The sequence below is a fragment of the Lepidochelys kempii genome, chromosome 10 (assembly GCF_965140265.1).
Source record: "Lepidochelys kempii isolate rLepKem1 chromosome 10, rLepKem1.hap2, whole genome shotgun sequence".
Classification (NCBI taxonomy): Eukaryota; Metazoa; Chordata; order Testudines; family Cheloniidae; genus Lepidochelys; species Lepidochelys kempii.
In genome coordinates, this window is record NC_133265.1 from 34248194 (window position 1) to 34269847 (window position 21654).

The 21654-nt window shown below is 52.6% G+C and overlaps 1 protein-coding gene across 11 annotated transcripts in view; it reads right to left on the minus strand.

The window, feature by feature from the left end:
• The window catches only part of CORO7 (coronin 7), a 185120-nt gene that overhangs the window by 142197 nt on the left and 21269 nt on the right, over positions 1–21654 (minus strand). For all 11 annotated transcript variants that reach the window (XR_012161185.1, XR_012161186.1, XM_073362796.1 and 8 more), the window contains exon 7: positions 10809–10859. Coding sequence is in view for 9 of the 11 variants with exons in the window: in XM_073362796.1 (XP_073218897.1) it covers positions 10809–10859 (51 nt within the window). In the remaining 2 variants the exon portion in view is untranslated. The remainder of the gene's footprint in view (positions 1–10808; positions 10860–21654) is intronic.

Sequence of the window (21654 nt, forward strand, 5' to 3'; positions counted from 1 at the left end):
TCCAGGGTATGGAGACAGGATTCCTGCTGAGAAGTATGGGCTTTAGGGAAAACACAGGTAGGTGAATGGATTGCCTAAGGTGGAACTCTCCCAGAACCTTAGGCAAGAATTTAGGCTCTGGATGTAAAGAGACCTTGTCCTTAAAGAACACCATGAAGTGGGGGGGATCTGCCAACAAGGGTCCAACCTCCCCGATCCTACAGGCCAACATGATGGCTACTAAAAAGGCCGTCTTCATAGATAAATGCAACAGAGAACAGGTTGCCAAATGTTCAAATGGAAGTCTCAAAGGTAACTGAGTACAAGGCTGAGGTCCCAGGTCGTGGTAGGATCTCTAATCTATAGGGAGAGATGCTCCAAACCCTTAATAAAGCTAGACAGTACTCGGTGAGCAAAACTGGAGAGCAAGAGGGAGTCTAATCCTATGAACGCTTGAGGAGCCACACTCTGAGGTGAAGAACTGCTATATTGGGATGATGCGCATGACCCTCATCCTGTGACAGGAGATGAGGGACAGTTGGACACACCAGTGAAGCAGGTGAGGGTACCAAGTTTGTCTCGACTAGGTTAGCATTAAGGAAAATTCTGGCTCTGTCCTGCCTGATCTTGTTCATCACCTTCAGTATCAGCGGTGTTAAAGGAAACTCACAGAACGGACCCTTCTTCCAAGGGTGAAAAAAGGCCTCTCTCAAGGAGTGGTGACTCGGACTCCCCTTCAGCAGAAAAGAGGGCATTTCCTGTTGCTGAAGGTGGCCAAGAGACCCACCTCTGCCAGTTCCCTTCTTTGGAATATGCTGTGGAGAACTTGGGTGTCTAGCTCCCATTCATAGTCCTATGAGAAGTGTCTGCTGAGGACATTGGCTGTGGTGTTCTAAATATCTGGGAGGCAGACCGCTGAAATTTGGATCATCATTTCCATAGTTTTGTGGCTTTGGCCACAGGATGGGGGATCTTGCTCCTCACTCTTTGTTGATATAGAACATGTGAGATACATTGCCTGTCATGACCCTGATTGATTTCCCCCGAAGAGGGGCTGGAAACAAAGGCAAGTGTTCCTGACAGCCCTGAACTCCAACAGATAGTTGTAGAGACGGGTTTTCTGAATTGTCCATCTGCCCTGAGCAGTGAGGGGGATTGAGGTAGTCTCCCCATCCCAACAGGGATGCGGCTGTTGTTAAAGTCACTAATGGGGCTGGGCCCCAGAAAGGAACGAATGCACACATGCGGAGTTGATCCTTCCACTAGTCTAGAGAATTCCTCCCTCTGTCATCTGTCTGTCCAAGGCATATGCCAGGAGAACAGGTAGTTCTGAGCCAGCCCTGAAATCAGGGGAGGTTTAGCCACACGTGATCAGTCACAAAGTTGTAAGCTGCCACATGCCCAAGCAGCTGAAGACTGATCTGCTTTGGTCCGAGGGATCCTCTGAATTGCCTGTACTAGACCTGACAAGGTTACAAATTTGTCTAAAGGATAGTAGGCTCTGATAGTCAATGAGCCCAAATACACCCTATAAACTGTATCTTCTGTACAGGGATTAACTTGGACTTTTTTACATTCAGGTGCAGACCCAACTCCTGGGACAGAGCGAGGGCCAACTGGATGGAAGACAGCACTGCTTTGGAAGAGAAACCCCTGCATAGGTGCCAGCTCTGTGGGTGCTCCAGGGCTGGAGCACCCACAGGGAAAAAATGGTGGGTTCTGAGCACCCACCAGCATCCCCCCTATCAGCTCCCCCGCACCAGCAGGCCCTGCAGATCAGTGCCTCCTCCTCCCTCCCTGTGCCTCCCACCCGCTGCAAATGCAGCACGAAGGCAGGAGGCTGGGAGGAAAAGGGGAGGAGCAAGGACTCTGCACGCTTGGGGGAGGGGGCAGAACTGGGCAGGAAAAGGTGGGGCGCGTGGGTGAAGCAGGGGCAGGAAGAGGTGGGGCATGGGTGGAGTCTTGGGGGAAGGGGTGGAGTGGGGCAGTGCATGGGGTGTAGCTGGGGGGGGGGGTCAAGCACTTCCCAGCACTTTGAAAAGTTGGCACCTCTGAGCCCTTGAGTAGCAAGTCATCGAGGTATGGGAAGACTAGGAGGGCTTCTTGTCGGAGGGAAGCCACCACTACTGCCAGGACCTTTAAGAACACCCTTGGGGCCAAGGAAAGGCTGAAGGGAAGCACTTGGCATTGGAAATGATCCTGGCCTATAGTGAAGCAGAGGAATTTCTTGTACAATGGGTGTAGTGTTATATGGAAACAGGCAACTTGTAAGTGGAGGGCTGAAAACCAATCCCCCTTCTCCAGTGAACGAATTATAGCTGCCGGAATTATAGCTCACCATCCTGAAGTTTTGAGACTTTACAACTGTTTAAAAGTCTTAGATCTACAATCAGTCTCCGCCCTCCCTCCTTCTTTGGCACAAGGAGACACTTCAAGTAAAATCCCTTGTCCTTGTGAGGAGGAGGAGAGACAGGTTCTACTGCTCCTAATCAAAGGAAAGAGTTCACTTCTTGTCTCAGTAAAAGCTTGCAAGAGACATCCCTGAAGAGGGATGGGGAAGGAACAGAAGGGGGAGAGTGATGTAATATGGATGGTATAGCCCAATGTTATGGCCTCTGTGACCCACTTGTCTGAAGTAATCCACCTCCAAGCATGTTGGAAAGAGGCAAGGTGGTCTCCAAAGGGGGGAGGTGGGCTAATGGACACAGCTGCAAATCCAGAGATGTGAGGGGATTCGAACCCTCAACCAACCCATCGAAACTACTCCTTCGAAGATGGCTGGGTGGTTGTGGAGGGCAGTTGGGTGACCCTCTTTCCCTGAGCTTGATGTCTTTTTTCTTTGGGGGGGGGGGAAATCGGTGGATCTATGGAACCCAGAAAACTGAACAGGATGTGATCTCCGGGTGGTCTGTGACCTACTGAATAGTTTCTTATTTGTAGGCGTAGCTGTGCCCAGGAATCATAAAGTAGCCCGAGAGTCCATTAGAGCGTGCAAGGACTCATCCTCTGAACACTGGGGCCTGGGGCAGACTCACAGCCACAGCCCCAAACAGTAAACCAAGCCCCTCGGTAGTTAGATGCACTGGCTCCTACCCTTGACTGTTCCCATCTACACCCCCAGTGGGAAGATCGGCAAATCCAAACCAAACTCTAAGCTTGGAATCCCAACACTTAGGGTGCTCATGTCTGGTCTTCCTGCATTTGAAACCGAGCTGGTAAGACGTGGCTGCTCCAGAAGCTTGCTGGGAGAAGGCTGGCATTTGGTGGAATGAGGATAATCTGTAGGATATAGTAATATCAGGGTACCAAATACCCAGGAATGACAGAGTAGGTCATGCTAATGGGGGGGAGTGGCACTACGGGTTTAGAAAAAGCACAGTCAAATAAGGAGAAAATCTTAAATGAATCAGACAGCCCCATAGAATCTCTGTGGATAGAAATGCCATGCTTTGAATAATAAGAGAATCCTAGCAGAAATACCACTGACCACCTCACCAGGAAGGTGACGGTGACTCTGAAATGCTAAGGGAGAGGCTACAAACCCAGAAAACACAATAATAATGGGCAAGGTTAAGATTTTGTCACAGTTATTTTTAGTAAAAACCACATACAGGTTGCAGCAAGAACCAAAAATTCACAGAAGCCCGTGACCGGTCTGTGACTTTTACTAAAAATAATGGGGGGAGGGGGCTGTTGGGGGAGATGACTGAAGCCTGAGCCCTGCAGGTTTTGGCGGCGGGGGCGGGGGGGGGAATTAGCCCGAGCTCTGCTGGAGTGGGGGTGCATACCAGCACCTGCGCCCCAGTGGTTGACAGCTCCATGGTGCCTGGGGGCTCTGGGGCTGGTGGCTCGGCGCATCGGGTCCCTGTTCCTGCTGCCCAGGGGGGCTCTGGGGCTGGTGGTGCCAGCACCCCTGAAGCCCATGGTGGCTCAGAGCTCCAGGGCCCCTGCTGGCTGACAGCTCTGGCCTCCCACTCCAGGGCTGAAACGGATGTACATTGGCCAAACCGGACAGTCTCTATGCAAAAGAATAAATAGACAAATCTGACATCAAGAATTAGAACATTCAAAAACCAGTAGAAGCGTACTTCAATCTCCCTGGACACTCAATAACAGACTTAAAAGTGGCAATTCTTCAACAAAAAACTTCAAAAACACACTCCAATGAGAAACTGCAGAACTAGAATTAATTTGTAAACTGGACACCATCAAATTAGGCCTGAATAAAGACTGGGAGTGGATGGGTCACTACAAAAACTAGTTTCCCCCTGCTTTCCCCCCCACTTTCTTATCAGCTCTTTGAAATGGGCCACCTTGATCACATTGACCTCATTAGCACTACAAAAGTGATTTCCACCCCTTCTTGTCAACTGTTGAGAATAGCCCACTTCCACCTTAATTGAATTGGCTCGTTAGCACTGATCCCCCATTTGGTAAGGCAACTCCCATCTTTTCATATGCTGTGTATTTATACCTCTCTACTGTATGTTCCACTCCATGCATCTGATGAGGTGGGTTTTAGCCCATGAAAGCTTATGCCCAAATAGATGCGTTAGTCTCTAAGGTGCCACAAGGACTCCTCGTTGTTTTTGCTGATACGGACTAACACGGCTACCACTCTAAAACCATGGAGGTCTCTGAAAGTCACAGAATCCATGACCTCCATGACAATCTTATCCTTAATAAGGGGGATTTCAACTTTTCCCATATTGACTGGGAACATATCACCTCAAGATACGATGCAGAGACAAAGTTTCTAGACACCATTAATGAATGCTTCTTGGAGCAGCTAGTCCTGGAACCCACAAGGGGAGAGGCACTTCTGGATTTAGTGCTAAGTGGCGCACAGGATCTGGTCCAAGAGGTAACTGTAGCTGAACCACTCGGTAATAGTGACCTTAATGTAATTAAATGCAACATGCTTGGGGGGGAGAGAAGAGAATACCAAAAAAAAAGCCACCCCAGTAACATTTAACTTTAAAAGGGGGGACTATACAAGACCGAGAACACTAATTAGATGGAAATTAAAAAGCACAGTCACAAGGGCACAGTGACTGGAACCTACTTAAATACACCATAAGTGAAGCTCAGACTAAACATATAACCCAAATCAAAAATGACAGGAGGACCAAAAGAGTACCACCATGGCCGAATAGCAGAGTAATGGAGGCCATTAGAGGCAAAGAGGCATCCTTTAAAATTTGGAAGTCAAATCCTACTGAGGAAAATAGGAAGGGACGCAAACTCTGGCAAGTAAAATGTAAAAATATAAGTATGAATTTGAGAAGCAACTTGCTAATGATGCACAAACTAACAGTAATTTGTTTGTTTGTTTTAAGTTCATCAGGAGCAGTTCACCAAATGGGCAGCTAGGCCACTAGATGACATAGGAGTTAAAGAAGCGCTCAAGGGAGACAAGGCCGTTGCAGAGAAGTTGAACAAATTCTTTGCATCAGTCTTCATTGCAGAGAAGGTGAGGGAGATACCAACATCATATCCATTCTTTTTGGGCAACAAATCTGAAGTACTGTCCCAAATTGATGTGTCAATAGAAGAGGTTTTAGAACAAATTGATTAACAGTAATAAGTCACCAGGTCCAGATGGTATCACCCAAGAGTTCTGAAGGAACTCAAATATGAAAATGCAGAACTACAAACTGTGGTATGGAAGTTACCACTGAAATCAGCCTCTGTACCAGGTGACTGGAAGGTAATTAATGTGATGCCGATTTTTAAAAAGGGCTTTAGAGGCGATCCTGGCAATTACAGGCTAGTAAGCCTAACTTCAGTACAGAGCAAATTTATAGAAAACAACAGAATTATCAGGTACAGATAAACCTGATTTGTTGGGGAAGTGTCAGCATGGCTTTTGTAAAGGGAGATCATGCCACACCAATCTATTAGAATTCTGTGAGGGGATCAAAAACATGTGGATAAGGGTGATCCAATCAATTTATTGTGTACTCGGATTTACAGAAAGCCTTTAAGGAGGTCCCTCACCAAAGGCTCTTAAGGAAACTAAGAAGCCATGGGATAAGAGGGAAGGTCCTCTTGTGGATCAGAAGCTGGCTGAAAGACAGGAAACAAAGGCTTGAAATAAATGGTCAGTTTTCACAATGGAGAGAGGTGAACAGCTGCGTCCCCCAGGGATCTGTGCTTGCACTGGTGCTGTTCAATGTATTCATTGTCCATCTCCTTTTCCAGATCATTAATGAAGAAGCAAAGTTGGCAGAAAATACAAAGTTATTCAAGATAGTTAAGTCCAAAGCAGACTGCGAGGAGTTACAGAGGGAACCTCACACAACTGGGCAACAAAATGGCAGATGAAATTCAATGTAGATGATGCACATTAAAAAAAATAATCCCAACTATGCATATAAAATGATGGGGTCTAATTTAGCAGTTACTACAAAGATGATCAAGGCTTCCATATGAGGGGAGATTAAAAACATCAGGACTGTTCAGCTTAGAAAAGAGACTACTAATGGGGGAGATGATGGGGTCTACAAAAATCAGGAATGCTGTGGAGGAAGTGAATACAGAAGCATTATTCACTCTTTTACACAATACAAATACCAGGTGTCACCCGATGAAGTTAACAGGCAGCAGGTTTAATACAAACAAGAGGAAGTATTTTTTCCCCACACAATGCACAGTCAACCTGTGGAACTCATTACCAGGGGATGTTGTGAAGGCCAAAAGTCTAACTGGGTTGAAAAACAGCACTGGATAAGTTCATGGAGGCTAGGTCCATCAATGGATATTAGCCAAGATGGTCAGAGATGTAACCCAACGCTTGGGTGACCCTAAGCCTCAGACTGCCACAAGCAGAGTGTGGAAAACTGGTGGATTGCTCCATAATTGCTCTGTTCTCTCCACTCCCCCTGAAGCTCTGGGACAGACCACTGTCAGACAGGATACTGGGCAAGATGGACCATGGTCTGACCCAGCATCCCAGCTCTTATGTTCTCATGCTTTTAATTTCAGCCTTTTATAGTTCCCCTCCCACTGCCCTCTAGTGCTCAGGGGACAGACACGCATAGCAGAAATCCACCACCACAGCTGGCACCAGGGCAGTGGCAGCCTCAGCAGAACAATCAAGGCTTGAATGGCTCAAAGACAGAACTCCTACCCCACCCCAAGAGCGGACCTGAAGGTCAACAGAGAGGCACCTTGTTGAGGGAAGTTCACATGGCCCTAGCCCATAATATCTCTGTTCTACGGAAAGACAGAGGACTCCCGGCCACAGAGCTGCCAGTCAGGCTCCAACATTCCATGTGGTCACAGCTCCAATCCCTGGTTTCTTGTTTGCAATGGTCAGATTGTTTTTAAATTAAAGAAGGAGCAGTCAGTTTAGTGAGACAGTCCTGAGTAACTCCAGTACCCAGGCTCTAAGAGGAAAGGCTGTGACGGTTCTATGCCATGAAGGATCAGAGCATACCTATGGTGTCAGAGGTCCGGAGCCTCCGGACATTAGCATCACAAGTTTTGCTTCAGATTTTGTTACATCCTGCCCCTATTTCTGTCACATCAGTGGTTCCAGCTGACCTGGAAAACTCATTGTACTGGTGCCTCAGTAGCTGCTATGCAAACTGGGTCCACGTTAAAGGACAGAGCGCAGCAACCCACTGCTTTCCACGGCAGCCCTGAGACGACACAATTTCATAGCAGCTCTGGCCCACAGGAAGAGAAGCCCTTCCAAGTAACCCAGCCGCTTCAGCAACAGGAAAATCAGATTTTATTCCTCTTGGCTAACTAAATCCTGTGCAAACTCTCAGGATTTATGGCATTTTAAAGGTTCTCCCTTCAGCACAATGTAATATGTGGCATTTCTAGAAGACTAAACATCTTCATTAATTACAAGCGAGACTGGATTATGGCTGCAATTCAGCATTTCTTGGTAACTGCCAAGAAGGTGCATGTTTCTCTTGGCAACCCCAGACACAGATGAGGGGCTCGCACTGGACACAAACATCGATGGATCAGACGGCAGAGGAGGCAAACTGCCTATTTTCAACAGCAACCATCATTCACACAATATTTTTAATAGCTCAGCTAGACGGGGTCCACCCTCTCTGGGAGACTCAGCTGGAACCCGCCGAGCTCACCCCTTGCTGACGTGCCATTATACAACCAGACAGGGGCTCGCAGGGAATAAATAGGGGGACCTCTGGAGTAGCACGGGGTTACACGCCAGCAGGAAGAGATTCAACACTTTGCAGCCATGTCGGGCATGCACCTGGAGCAGTGGGAGGCAAAGATGCAGTTCAAAAGGCGAGCATTTGCCATTCCAGCTTGTGTTAGCTGCTCCACTTCCCCACGACAGGTCTGTGCATATAGCCACCCCAGGGGAGAGAGGGGCTGTGTACAAGCCAGGCCTACACAAGATGCTTTGATTGGCACCCAAGCAACGTGTGGTAAGAGGCGGTCAGGGCTTAAAACACAACAGCGGCACAGCTGTAGCTCTGCGGCGTAAACATGGCGACAGGATGCATTCTGCTGTCGGCATAGGTTAATCCACCTCCCTGAGAGGTGTCTACATCAGGGGTCAGGTCGGTATAGCATCGTCCCTCAGGGAGGGAGATCTTTCCCACCCCCCAAGAGACGTGGCTATAGCGATGTAAATTCAGAATGTCGCTGAAAATCTTATTCCCTGCGTGCCCTTCATCCTGGTAGGCCCCCCCATCCCTTGCTGCTGAGCGTAGCCACCTCAGTGTTGGAACACAGCACTTTCTGCACTGCTGCAGAGGGAAGGCAGGCTAGTACAATCAGTGGAAAGAGAAGTCAGGCCAGGACCTTGGAGCTAACACCTCCGACATGCAGGAAGGATGCTGTGGGACGGACGATAGCCCCTGGTGGTCAGAATTAAGGCTCTTTCAGCAGCGGGGAATCCCCGAGCACCATGCTGGCGCACCAGTTCAACAGCACCACCTGCTGAATCAGACACACCATTTCCTGCAGCAGCCTGGGTTTTCTGTCAGTGTCACCCATCCAAATCCTGACCGGGCCCGACCCTGCTTAGCCTATGCTGTCTGATGAGAGCACCCCAAGTGGGGTATGGCTCGATGAACCAACTGGTTCAGATAGCGCTAGGAGCCAGCCAGCAAGGGCTAGGAACCTGGCAGAAACTCATCACACTCAGCCCCGCACCCCTCGACAGTCAGCCCTCTGGCTAGTTCCAGAGAGAAGACTGCAGGCTTGTGTGTGAGCGGCATCTCCACCGCCTCCCATGGAAGGGTCTGAGCAGCTGGAGTAATTTGCTGGGACAGGCCAAAGGATGGGGTGAGGGCGACCAGCTCAGCACTGAGATCCAGGCCAGCCCATACTGCCCCAGCTAGCCAACACCCAGGTGCCCCAGGCTCACCTCTCCTCAGACCCGTGAGCATGGGCTACTGGCAAGCACTCGGAATAGCCAGCAGCCCTTTAACCACAAAGAGCGGGTGGCACGGCTCTCCAACTCTGCTGCGAGAGGCTGCACTTCACTGCACTCTGGCCAATAACGCATCCCCATTCCCGCACCGGGGGGGGGGGGGGGGAGAAGGTTATGGGGGACAGAGTTCTGCCCACTGCCAGCACCTAGACAGACAGACACGCAGCAGAGCAGACTGTCAGCTCCTGGCATGCAGGCCTCTAGTGCTGGTGCTGAAGAGGAATCTCCACAGGCTGCGAGCAGTATTAGTGCAGCGAGTTCTCGACAGGCCACAGCCATGAGGATGGTGGAAAGGCCTAACAGGCACAACCGCCCATCCGTCTGACACCATGTGTGACTGGGGAGACCACACCAGCCTGTGTCTTACACACACACACCCCCGCAACAAAAAGTGAGGCCTAACATACAATGGAAGGGCTGCAGCATGAGCAGTTGGAGGGCGCAGACACTGGAAGTCCTGGAAGGAAACACAGGCTGGGTGCACAGGGGAAGCCACTAGTTCTTCCCACTCCTCCATGCTTCCTATAACTCAAGCCAGCCCAGAGGGGAGAGGGACCTCTGCTTCCAGAAGCCACAGGAAACCTCTAATGGGGGCTGTTTAAACGCCATGCTGAATGCAGCTCCGACCCCACTATTTACTTTCTAATCACTGCGTTTAGTGAGCCGGTCTGAGCCGGTAGGTCAGACCTCAATGACACTGAAGCTATTTCGGTCAGCTGCTGGAAAAACCTGGAGGCAAACAACCCATGTGGGAGCCACCTCCCTCCCCGCAGGAGCTGGGGCCGCTGACTGCAGATGGGCCCCGACCAGTCGCTTTGAATTCATGGAATACCAGGATCAGGATGAAAGGGGACTGCAGATTGGAAGCAGGTGTCCTGCACTGAAGTCTTCATGGCCTAAAAGCTTCCCCGTGCTCTATGCAGATAGCCTCAGGGAAGCCAAGAAAGGACCCTAGGCCTGAGGAGGAGGCAGCAACAGGCAGAACTTCACTAGGCAAAAGACAGCCAGAGCCCGCGGCAGCCAGCAGCCACTCCAGTCACCCAAAGATTCAGTGGTTTGGGCATATGAACACCCAGAGGTTGGTACAGTTCTTCAACCCATGCTGAACAGTCTCCATGGAGCTGCCCGGAGCACACCCCACCGCAAGGAGCTCAGTCTGTAACGATATCCTTCCTAACCCTGGTACCTCTCCCGAATATCAGATCCCAGCAGTGAAGATCCCATACAGACAGACCCCGGACTATCTACACCTTGTAGCTCTTGGGTCGATTCAGCTCATTCTACTGGGCTCATCACCATGGTATCTGACCACCGACCTCGAATTCGCTTTGCTCCACCCAGGCTGTCCATCCATCCGTCCGTTCCCCCCCGCCCCGCCCCCGGCAGACCAAGGAAGTACCTGGGCTGCAGCTGGCTTGGTCCTTGGGTCAAAGATCCGCAGCTTCTTATCCTGTGGAGAGACAAGGAGAACAGTTGGAGGTGAGCGCCATGGAGAACACAGGACAGTTAACGCACATTGGACTGAACGCATGGTTGTGGGGAGGGGGGGGACCACCAGCCACAGAACAGCACTAGCCTGTGACCTCCACCCTCCTTGGGGCTGCTGGCTCCCGTTCCCCTATGGCTCACCCCATCCCTTCCCAAAATGCCCCCTAGAGGGGAACCCTGATGCAGTCTGCTTTAAGTGAACTGTGTGTTGGGGGGACATGTGGGGAGCCAGACTTTGCCCAAGGAGCCAGTCTCAGGGGGGCCTGCTCTGCAATTTGTTGGAGCGGGGACAACGGCCAGAGCTTCCAGCCCCCAGCGCCTGCAGCAGAGAGAACCTGCCCCAGTAGAGACCTGAGTCAATACCTGGATCCATAGCCACACTTGCCCTCATTCAAGCTGCTTTCTCCTGGCAGGGGCGGAGATGGGTCCCTGCGACTTCCCAAGGGTCCCCCGGCCCATTTTCTTTACTGACTCCTCTCCGCCTGCCAGTCAGAGCTGGCACTGTTCCAGCCAAGAGGCTCCCCCCTGGACTCTATCAGAGATTCTTCTCCATTGATTAATAGCTGGCAAGTCCTGCCTGCTGGGGGGGGGGGGGCGCGGGGGGCAGGAAGAGGAGCGGGTCTGCCAGAGCCAGGGCATACTTATATACCCCAAAATGCTGTTAGCCTTCTTGGCAACAAGGGCACACTGTTGACTCATATCCAGCTTCTAGTCCACCATATCCCTTAGGTCCTTTTCTGCAGAACTGCTGCCTAGTCACTCGGTCCCTAGTCTGTAGCGGTGCATGGGTGCATGCTTCCTTTCTAAGTGCAGGACTCTGCACTCGTCCTTGTTGAACCTCATCAGATTTCTTTTGGCCCATTCCTCTAATTTGTCTAGGGCCCTCTGTTATCCTATCCCTACCCTTCAGCGTATCTACCACTCCTCCCAGTTTAGTGTCATCTGCAAACTTGCCGAGGGTGCAATCCATGCCATCCTCCAGATCATTAGTGAAGATATTGAACAAAACCGGCCCCAGGACCGACCCTTGGGGCACTTCACTTGATACCGGCTGCCAACTAGACATGGAGCCATTGATCACTACCCGTTGAGCCCGACAATCTAGCCAGCTTTCTATCCACCTTATAGACCATACATCCACCCCATACTTCTTTAACTTGCTGGCAAGAATACCGTGGGAGACTATCAAAAGCTTTGCTAAAGTCAAGGAATAACACATCTACTGTTTCCCCCTCATCCACAGAGCCAGTTATCTCATCATTAAAGGCAATTAGGTTAGTCAGGCATGACTTGCCCTTGGTGAATCCATGCTGACTGTTCCTGATCACCTTCCTCTCCAAATGCTTCAAGACGGATTCCTTGAGGACCTGCTCCATGATTTTTCTAGGGACTGAGGTGAGGCTGACTGGCCTGTAGTTCCCCCGATCCTCCTCCTCCCCTTTTTTAAAGAAGGGCACTACATTAGCCTTTTTCCAGTCATCCGGGACCTCACCCCATTGCCATGAGTTTTCAAAGATAATGGCCCATGGCTCTGCAATCACATCCGTCAACTCCTTTAGCACTCTCGGATGCAGCACATCCGGCCCCATGGACTTGTGCTCCTCCAGCTTTTCTAAATAGTCCTGAACCACTTCTTTCTCCACAGAGGGCTGGTCATCTCCTCCCCATACTGTGCTGCCCAGTCTGGGAGCGGACCTTGTTTGTGAAAACAGAGGTGAAAAAAGCATTGAGTACATTAGCTTTTTCCACATCCTCTGTCACTAGGTTGCCTCCCCGGGGCCCACACTTTCCCTGACCACCTTCTTGTTGCTAACATACCTGTAGAAACCCTTCTTGTTACTCTTAACATCCCTTGCTAGCTGCAACTCCAAGTGTGATTTGGGGCCTTCCTGATTTCACTCCTGCATGCCTGAGCAATATTTGTATACTCCTCCCTGGTCATTTGTCCAATCTTCCACTTCTTGTAAGCTTCTTTTTTGTGTTTAAGATCAGCAAGGATTTCACTGTTAAGCCAAGCTGGTCGCCTGCCATATTTACTACTCTTTCTACACACCAGGATGGTTTGTTCCTGCAACCTCAATGAGGATTCTTTAGAATACAGCCAGCTCTCCTGGACTCCTTTCCCCCTCAATTGTTCTCATCCATCCCCCTGCCTCCCAATCAGCCCCGCTAAGGGTGTCTTCAAGGTGTGACTGCAGCTCACAGACACACTGGAGCTAGCTGTCATCTAGCAAGGTCAGCTACCAGAACCACAAAGCCGCCTGTGGCACCTTGGCCACACCCCCCTGGGGAATCACTCACAGGGCTAGGCTAAGCTGCTGCAGTGTCCCTGCTCCAGCCTCCGGTACCTGAGCTGGCTGGGTTAAAGCTGGCTTGGGGACGTCAACCCGAGCTGTGATCGTGCCACAGGACTGCAGTGCGGATAGGCTCCGAGTCCCTGAGGCCTATAGGTCTGCCTTGTTACCAAGCCACTTCACTGTCCCCGAAGGAAAGAAAGGGAACCCCAGCGGCCTAGGAAATGCTGTCAAAGTGCACTTACAGGCAAAATAAAGTGACTGAGAAACAACCTTAGAGACTAACAAATTTATCTGAGCATAAGCTTTCGTGGGCTAAAACCCACTTCCTTGGATGCATGCAGCGGAAAATACAGTAGGAAGATGTATACATACAGAGACCATAAAACAATGGGTGTTATCATACACACTACAACGAGACACTCTTCCTACTGTATTTTCCGCTGCATGCATCCAAGGAAGTGGGTTTTAGCCCACGAAAGCTTATGCTCAAATAATGTGTTAGTCTAAGGTGCCACAAGTACTCCTTTTCTTTTTGCAGATACCTACTATCACGGCTGCTACTCTGAAACCCTTCGTATGCCACTCCTCTGCTCTGGCTCTGGCCTGCCGGCTTCTGCCATATGCGGCAAGACCTGCGGCTCCGACTAGCGGAGAGGGAGGCTGGCGTGAGGGTGTGCAGACCCCAGGGGCGCTGACAGTGCTGGTGCTTGGAAAGCTGCTGTCTGTGCTCACCCACACGCACGCTGGCTCTGGGGGGACAGAGTTCCCCTCACGCCAGAGTGACTGGCTCTCCCATGGAGCTAGCATGGTGCTCGTCCCAATCCAATCCCCCTTCTCGGGCAGGCAGGCTTGGGGCTTTGATCAGTTTGGGGCCTACCTATTCCCTCTTCCCACCATCAGATGGAAACCCATTCCCTCACTCACAGATTTGAGGCCGGCACTCGAGCCATCAGGTCGGGGTGAGGGGAGGAGAGCTGAACGAGGGGGAAGCCACGCCTGCCCCCAAAGCTGCTAGGGAAGGAATTGCAGGCTCCCTCGCCTCCAGCTCTTGAGAGCCTGGCTGTGGAGCTCCCTGTGGCAGCAGCTCAGCGGGCCGGCAGGAGGACAGAGGGGCCCAGCACCCTCTGCAGAGGAAGGATGCACCTTTGGCTTGACTGTTAGTGTAATGACCAAACCCTTGGTCTGGGCATTATGCTGGAGAGCCCTGCCATATGCACGGGGGAGTGTGGTGACGGCAATCGGCAGGCTCAGCTTGACATCCCACATGTCCCTAGAGCTCCATGCGTGTTGGGGAACATTCCCATGGGTCACACTGGCCCCAATCGGCTCCACCACCCCCGTAACACCCCCAAGCACTGATCGCCCTACAAACTCCTCATGCAGGCCTGGGCCCCAGGGATCAAGCCCCTTATCAACGTTGCGCTGACAACAGCCCAGGATGATCAAGGACACTGCTGCAGACAAGGGTAGTGGCAGTGATTCCTGCTCCATCTCCGCCCTAGAAACCCTGTGTCTCCAGGCTGCTTTCTCTTCTCCCGTGCCCTTGGGGCTTTCTCTTATCTTGTTCCGGGAGAGGACGGGGTCTGTTTTGTCTGCCCATGTGCCCTGGCCTATGTCCAGGGGAACATGAGTCAAGGGAGGGAGCCGTGGTGAAGGCCAACAGGTGGGGCGGCGGGGGGGAGAGAAAGAAAAGAGCCCTCAGTGGAATCAATAATAGTTCCAAGCACACCACAAGGGCGTTAGAGGTGCCAACTGGCTCAGCTTCTCCTGGCAGAGAGGCTCCCAGAGGAGGAGCGACTAGAAATGTCTGGACCAAGGGAAACTGCAGCAGGGCCTGGTTCTAAGGAGGCGGGACTAAGAGCTGACCTCATTGCTGTCACCTCCCCCACCACCCTGCTTCCCCTGCCTCTCAGGCATCCTGCTGGCACGGCACCTTGCAGATGATCCATGTTCCTAAATCACTTTGGGAGGGAGGGAAGAGAGCCCTGCTGCTCAGCTCATCTCCCTGCCAGGGGCCAGGACTGACTGCTCTCCACGGCTTATTGATTATGCATATCACCCTAGCAGGCCCAGGACACTGCAGGACCCCATGGCACTGTACAAACCCAGGACAAATCTAGGCTTCTTTTGTCAGTGTTTAATTTGGGTGTCCCAGGAAAAGGGGCTGCCAAGCCCTTCCCTGGGGAGACTATTCCCTAGCTCAAGAGCCTGGCTCTCATAGCGTGCTCAGAGCAGCAGGCAGCTACTCCGTACTGCGAGCCAGCCACGATGAAATGGTGGATTCCCCAGCACTCCGGGCTGGCAGGGCTAGATTGGCTCAAGGGGCAGTACAAAGGGACATTCTGGCCCACTCCCTGCTGAGGGCTTGCGGGATTCAGCAGGCCCAAAGTTCACTCCCTTCTCTGGGCCCAGCCCCATGCTAGCCCTAGTGCCTGCAGGACAGCTTTTGCCTTGCAGCAGATTACAGCCTTCGACTCAGCCCAGCCACCCAACCATAGGATCAGGGAGAAGAGGCAGCACAAGGGGACCAAACACACACCACATATCACCGCTATGCCCCAGACCGAAGACGCCTGTCTGTGCATTCTGACTGAGCCCAGGGAATTCTTCCTCTCAGCTCTTGCCCTAGCCACATTCCTGTGGGACAGCAGCACCAGCAGGAAGAGGATCAATTGCCCCACAGCAACAGCACAGCACTGCTACCCAGCGGCCAGCAAAGTCCTACCAAGACTTAAGACTGTCCAGACTGGATTGGACCCAAGGTCCATTTAGTCCAAAAACCTGGCTCTGACAGCAGCCAGTACTTCAGGGAAGGTGCATGGAGCCTGGTTTCACATGAAGAGCAGACAGATCCTGTCAGTGCTTGGACTGGGATCCTCTGTGCCAAAGTGCTGCAAGTGAGCAGGTGATGTCACACCAAAGGCGCTCTTCTCGGTTAATGCCAACCCAGACTGGGCTACAGGCACAAAGGAGGGCAGATGGAGGGTCTGCCCCCTCCTGACCAGGCAGAGTGTACTGTGCCGGAGAAGAGATGCAAGGTGTGCAATCGGGCCAGATTCCAGCTGGGTCATTAAGTAACAGGGGAACTGGACTGCAATGTCGCTGCAATGTTCTTCAATTCCTGGCCCGAACAGTTGGTTACTGCTGCTGGGCTCTGCTCAGTCACCACCTCCCACCTTCTCCAGCCAAACCCTCGTCACAGGACAATCCCAAGGACACTCAGTACAGTAATTCCACCAGCCTGGTATTTGGTTTGGGAAGCGCTCTCTACCATGAGGTTTGTCATTATCACCACCAGGGGGCAGAGGAAGCTGGTCCAATGGGAAAGCACTACCCGGGTGGCCACATCTGTTCCTACCAGATCTATGGATCCCAAAGGCTGTTCAGACCTCAGCACACTGGCAGGTGCAAATGAAGCTTTCTGATGGCAGCCCAGTGCCACGGGACCTCTGCTGAGCTGGCAGCAAGGCAGCCAATAGCCCATGGTGCAACCTGCCCCCGCTCAGCTCTCAGGAGTGGGAACTCTTAAGGCATGCTTTAGAAAAGGGGCCTGAAAGCACAGTTGCCAACTTTCACGCAGTAAATAAGAACCCTGACTTTCACAATAAGCCAAAAAAAAATCAAGCTAATCCCATTTCAAAATAAGGCCAAAACAAGCCAATCCCTAAGAACCCCAATGCTCTATGTGACTAGATCCCCCTGGCATGCAGTCTGGGACTGTGGTGGGCCCACTGTGCACCCCTGACTCTCTTCCCCACCTTGCCCCTGCTTGCCAGGGCCTGATGAAAAAAAATATAAAATTTAAAAAAAAAGCAACAAGCTACAAGCCAAACAAGCCAATTAAACCAAAAACAAGCCCAATTTCTGCATTTTTTTTTCATGGGTTTGGCATGCCTGCCTGAAAAGTGTCTTCCCCCAACCCTCCATCAGGCAGAGCCCCCCAGGCAGCCAAGGGCTGCCTGAGCGGGGAATTAGCAAGGTTGCGACCCTACAAGGAAGCAGCCCCCAGTGGAGAGAAATTATTACGAATCAAGCTGTTCAAACCTTCAGAGCCTTTCTCCCAGCTGCTGAGGGCGCCATGCCCCAGCCTTCCCACGAGGGCACGGGAGGATGGGGGTGCGAGGACAGAGCCCCAGAGCCCTGGTCTGGAGAGACCCCTCGGGGAGCTCCAGTGATGGGGAGTTCCAGTAGTAGTGGGACATTAGAAGGGACAGGGCTGCATTAACACATCCCCCAGACTGGCTCTGAGCGAGAGGTACAGTGCCAGGACCCGAGCAGCGCCAGCCGGCCCACCCCGGCTCTGCTAGAGAGTCGAGCACAGACAAGGCTGGGGTGCCCTGAAGGTTGGAGGCCTGCCCTTGCAGAATTCAGAGACCTGCCCTGAGCTGGGTGCTCAAGCCAGGCAGGGAAAGTGCCGCACAGGGAAAGTGCCGCACAGCCGGCCCTTCTGGAGCAGTATGTGAGTCACAAGCACCATCTAGTGCTCACTCGCCACAGTCCCACACCACCACCTTTTCCCTCTCTCAACCAGGATGAAGAGGTCTGCTCCCCCCGTTCACTGCAATGCCCCATACAAACCCAGCCAGCTCTGAGACACCTAGACCCCGATTCATCATTTCTACAGTGCCCAGAACGTGCCTGGTGACTTTCCAACACAGCTAGGGTTGCCAGGCACCTGGTTTTCGACCAGAACACCCAGTTGAAAAGGAAACCTGGCAACTCCAGTCGGCACCACTGTTAAAAGTCTGGTTGGCAACTCAACAGGGGCCCAGGGCTAAGGCAGGCTCCTTACTTGCCCAGGCTCCATGCTGCCCCCGGAAGTGGCTGCCAGGTCCCTGCAGCCCCTAGGCCTTCCCAGCACCAGTTCTGCAGCTCCCATTGGCCGGGAACTGCAACCAATGGGAGCTGCGGGGGGCAGCACCTGTGGGCATAAAGGCAGTGTGCACAGCTGCCTATGTGCCTAGAGGCTTCAGGGACCTGGCGGCCACTTCCTCAGAGGGCCCCATACTCCATCCTTCTGCCCCAGCCCCCAGTCCCCTCCTGCACTCTAAACCCCTTACCCCCCTGAACCCCAACCCCCTGACCCAGCCTAGAGCCCGCTCCTCCCCAGCCCAGAGCCCTCACCCCTCCCCAACCCCCGTCCCAGTCCAATGAAAGTGAGTGAGGGTGGGGAAGAGTGAGCAACAAAGGGAGGGGGAATAAAGCAAGTAGGAGGCAGGGCCTCAGAGAAAGGGTGGGGCAGGGGCGTTTGGTTTTGTGTGATTAGAAAATTGGCGACCCTAACACATGTGGGGCTCAGCCAAGGCTGAGCCCCGCTCTCCCCGCCTCAGCATGGGACAAAGTTTGCTTCTGCCGTCCCTAGCAACAACAGCCAGGAGTAAGCAGTGCGTTTCTTTAGGATGAAGTCTCAATCTCTTCAGTGAATTGAGCTGGGCTAGAAGTCATGGGCTCTTGTTATTATGGTAGTGATGGGAAGCGCATTGTGCTAGGTGCTGTATAAATGGGAGAGGTGCTGCCCGGAATGCAGGATTGCTAGGTTCTGGTCATGGCTTTGTTACTGGCTCTTCCTCTGGGGCCTCACCCCGAGCAGTACACTGGGAGTAAGTATGTGTCCAGTCCACGTGCTGCTAGAGATCCTTGGGGGATGATGCTACAGATGGGCAATGTGTTACTCTGTCCTCTCTCATAAGAATGGCCACACTGGGTCAGACCAAAGGTCCATCTAACCCAGTATCCTGTCATCCACCAGTGGCCAATGCCAGGCACCCAAGAGGGAATGAACAGAACAGGTAATCCTCAAGTGATCCATCCCGTCACCCATTTCCTCTCAATCACTCTTTGCTCCATGCCCACAGGCACAGCTCTCCATTGCATTGCTCGGATCAGCCATCTCAGACTGGGTCTGCTATGAAGATGAGACTGCAGGCTGGGAGTCCTTCCCATGCTCCAGCTCTGCTGGGGGTGTGTTTGTAGTCAGACATGCTGATGGGGAGTTTGTGGCACACTTGCTCCTGTGGGCCCTGCGGAGCCCGCCTGGCTCTGGGGGAGGAAGCTGGCATCTGCAGGGCTGGCACAGACAAAGACAGCCTAGCCCGGGTAGTGGGGAAGGTCAGCTGCAGCATATTCCTTCGCAGGCATCCACTAAATTCTCAACAGATGTCTACCCCTCCTGAAGGCAGAGGCCTGCCCAGGTGTCAGGGGGACACAAACAGGTCCTTTAACGCTGGTGAGAATGGAAAGTATCCACAAGGACACCCAGGGCCCTAATGGAGCTAGGGCTCCCTCCCTCAACACCTCTGCTGGTAAGACGAGCAGGTACAATCCTGCCCCAGACTGGCTGAGTATCGCCCGTTCCCTTCCGCACAGCTGACTGGCCAGAGCAGCGCATCAGCCCACTGCACAGGCACCTCGCAGCACGGGCCTGTCCCTCACTCCCACCCAATTCAAGGAAACCCAGAACAGTGGAACCAGCCGAGGACCTAGCCAGTTCTCCCCTTCATCTTCCAATGAGCAGCAGAAGCACTGGGGTAATTGGATTTCAGCAGGGGCAGCACAATGTGGAAACCAGGCCGGGCAGGGCCAGCCATCCCATGGGGGGAGACTGACCCAGTTACCCCTCCCACACTGTCCTCACAGGGCACCAGCCCCCAATGACCCCACCCCTCACCACAACCCCTTGGGGAAGAGAACAGGCTGGGAGGAGCCACTCACAAGCACAGGAGTGGGCAGGATCAGCCACAGCAGGAACCTTTGGGCGCCGAGATCACCAGCATCCGATGCTTTGACTGGGCCTTCTCTGTCCTCTGCTGCGGGTGCCAATGTCCTCCCCCATCTCCCCACCTGCCCTGTGCACGCCCCCTTCCCATCCTCCAGCTGGTTAGCTAATCACTTCCCAGAAAAACCCAGCTCAGGCTGGTGGCACTGCCGTACCATGGGTTGAGCATGTCAGGGTTTGTTCTTACAGCCTCCTTCCGCTCAGACACCGTTGGTCTAGTCATTTTAATGGCAGTGTCATCAGGGCAGGGACTGCCTCTCATTGTGTTTGCATAGCTCCTAGCACAACAGGCCTTAAGCCTGGCCAAGGTGCCTGGGCACTGCTGGAATATGGTTAAGGATCTACCCCAGAGAGCAAGAGCGCAGGACGGGGGCAGGACTGTTTGGAGGAGCCAGGCAGAGTGAGATGTGAGGAGAGTTTGAGTGACACACAACGCTGGACTCTCCCCCACAGCTTGGCGAGGAGAGGAAGCGTGCGCTTGCCACCCAGGACAGTGGTCAGCAAAGACCCAACAGCTTTGGAGGAGTCTGATGGTTCCAGTCACATGCACTGGCAGTGACAAAGCTCAGTCTTCAGGGACCTGAGGGATTAAAGGCATACAGGGCCAGAGATCCGGGGTGAAATCCTGGCCTATTTAAACTAATGGCAGAACTTCCCTTGACAGCAGTGGGCCAGGATTTCCCCTTGCTGCTGAAGTGTCGTATTTGCTTCCAGCATCACCTACTAAAGCAAGGAGCCTGTAATCCCCCACACCAGGTCAACTGCTTCCAGCATCACCTACTAAAGCAAGGAGCCTGTAATCCCCCACACCAGGTCAACTCTGCCACAGCAAGAGGTGGCATCAGCCCTTCCAGGCTGGCCAATGGAAGCCCTGCACTCAGAGCTCAAAGGCAGTCAGATGCCTGCATTGACCAGTACGAGTCACGAGAACGCCAGCAACTTGAAAAATCACTGGATTGCTTTCACCGCACTTCAGCCATGCTGTCTGCAATCCTGTGGGCAAACAGAAGGGATGGGACAAAGAGCGAGTCGCCCGCCAGAGCAGCCAGGCAAGGAAGAAACAGCCCTGGGAACAGCCAATCAATGGCATGTGATTACCTGGGCTGCTATCAGCAAGCTGTCACAAATGTCTGACTTTGCCTTCCCCAGTCAGCAGCTAGAGCTAGAAGTCATTAGCCCAGCTGCAGACAGATTTGCCAGTATCAACAGGAATATTACTGCCTCACTTCTTCTAGAGGCACAAAAATGCAGTATGCCTGCAGTATCCAGGTAGCCAGGGAGAGCCAGCACCAGCCATGTCAAGGATAGCGCATACACTCAGAGACCATGGGGTACAGAAACTGGAGGAATGACTGGACAATCAGAGAGGGGGACAAGTTGCAGAAATATACTTTGAATCCAGTTGGTTCTGATTTTGGATCAAGAAATTCTACTTTTAGACCATGAGAGTTTTGTTCATCAGGATCTCAAACACTTTTGTACACACCTAGTAACTAAGTTCCCTCTAAGCTGTGGGGCCACACGGATATCAAGGGCACACAGGCAGAGGCGCCTCTCCCCTGGCCTTGGGCTGCTGTGGCGAGAGAGGGCCGAGGGGAGTCCTCTCACCCTACCAGAGCCCTGGGGCAGCCTGCATCCCAAACCCCTCATCCCCAGCCGCACCCCAGAGCCCACTCCCACCACCA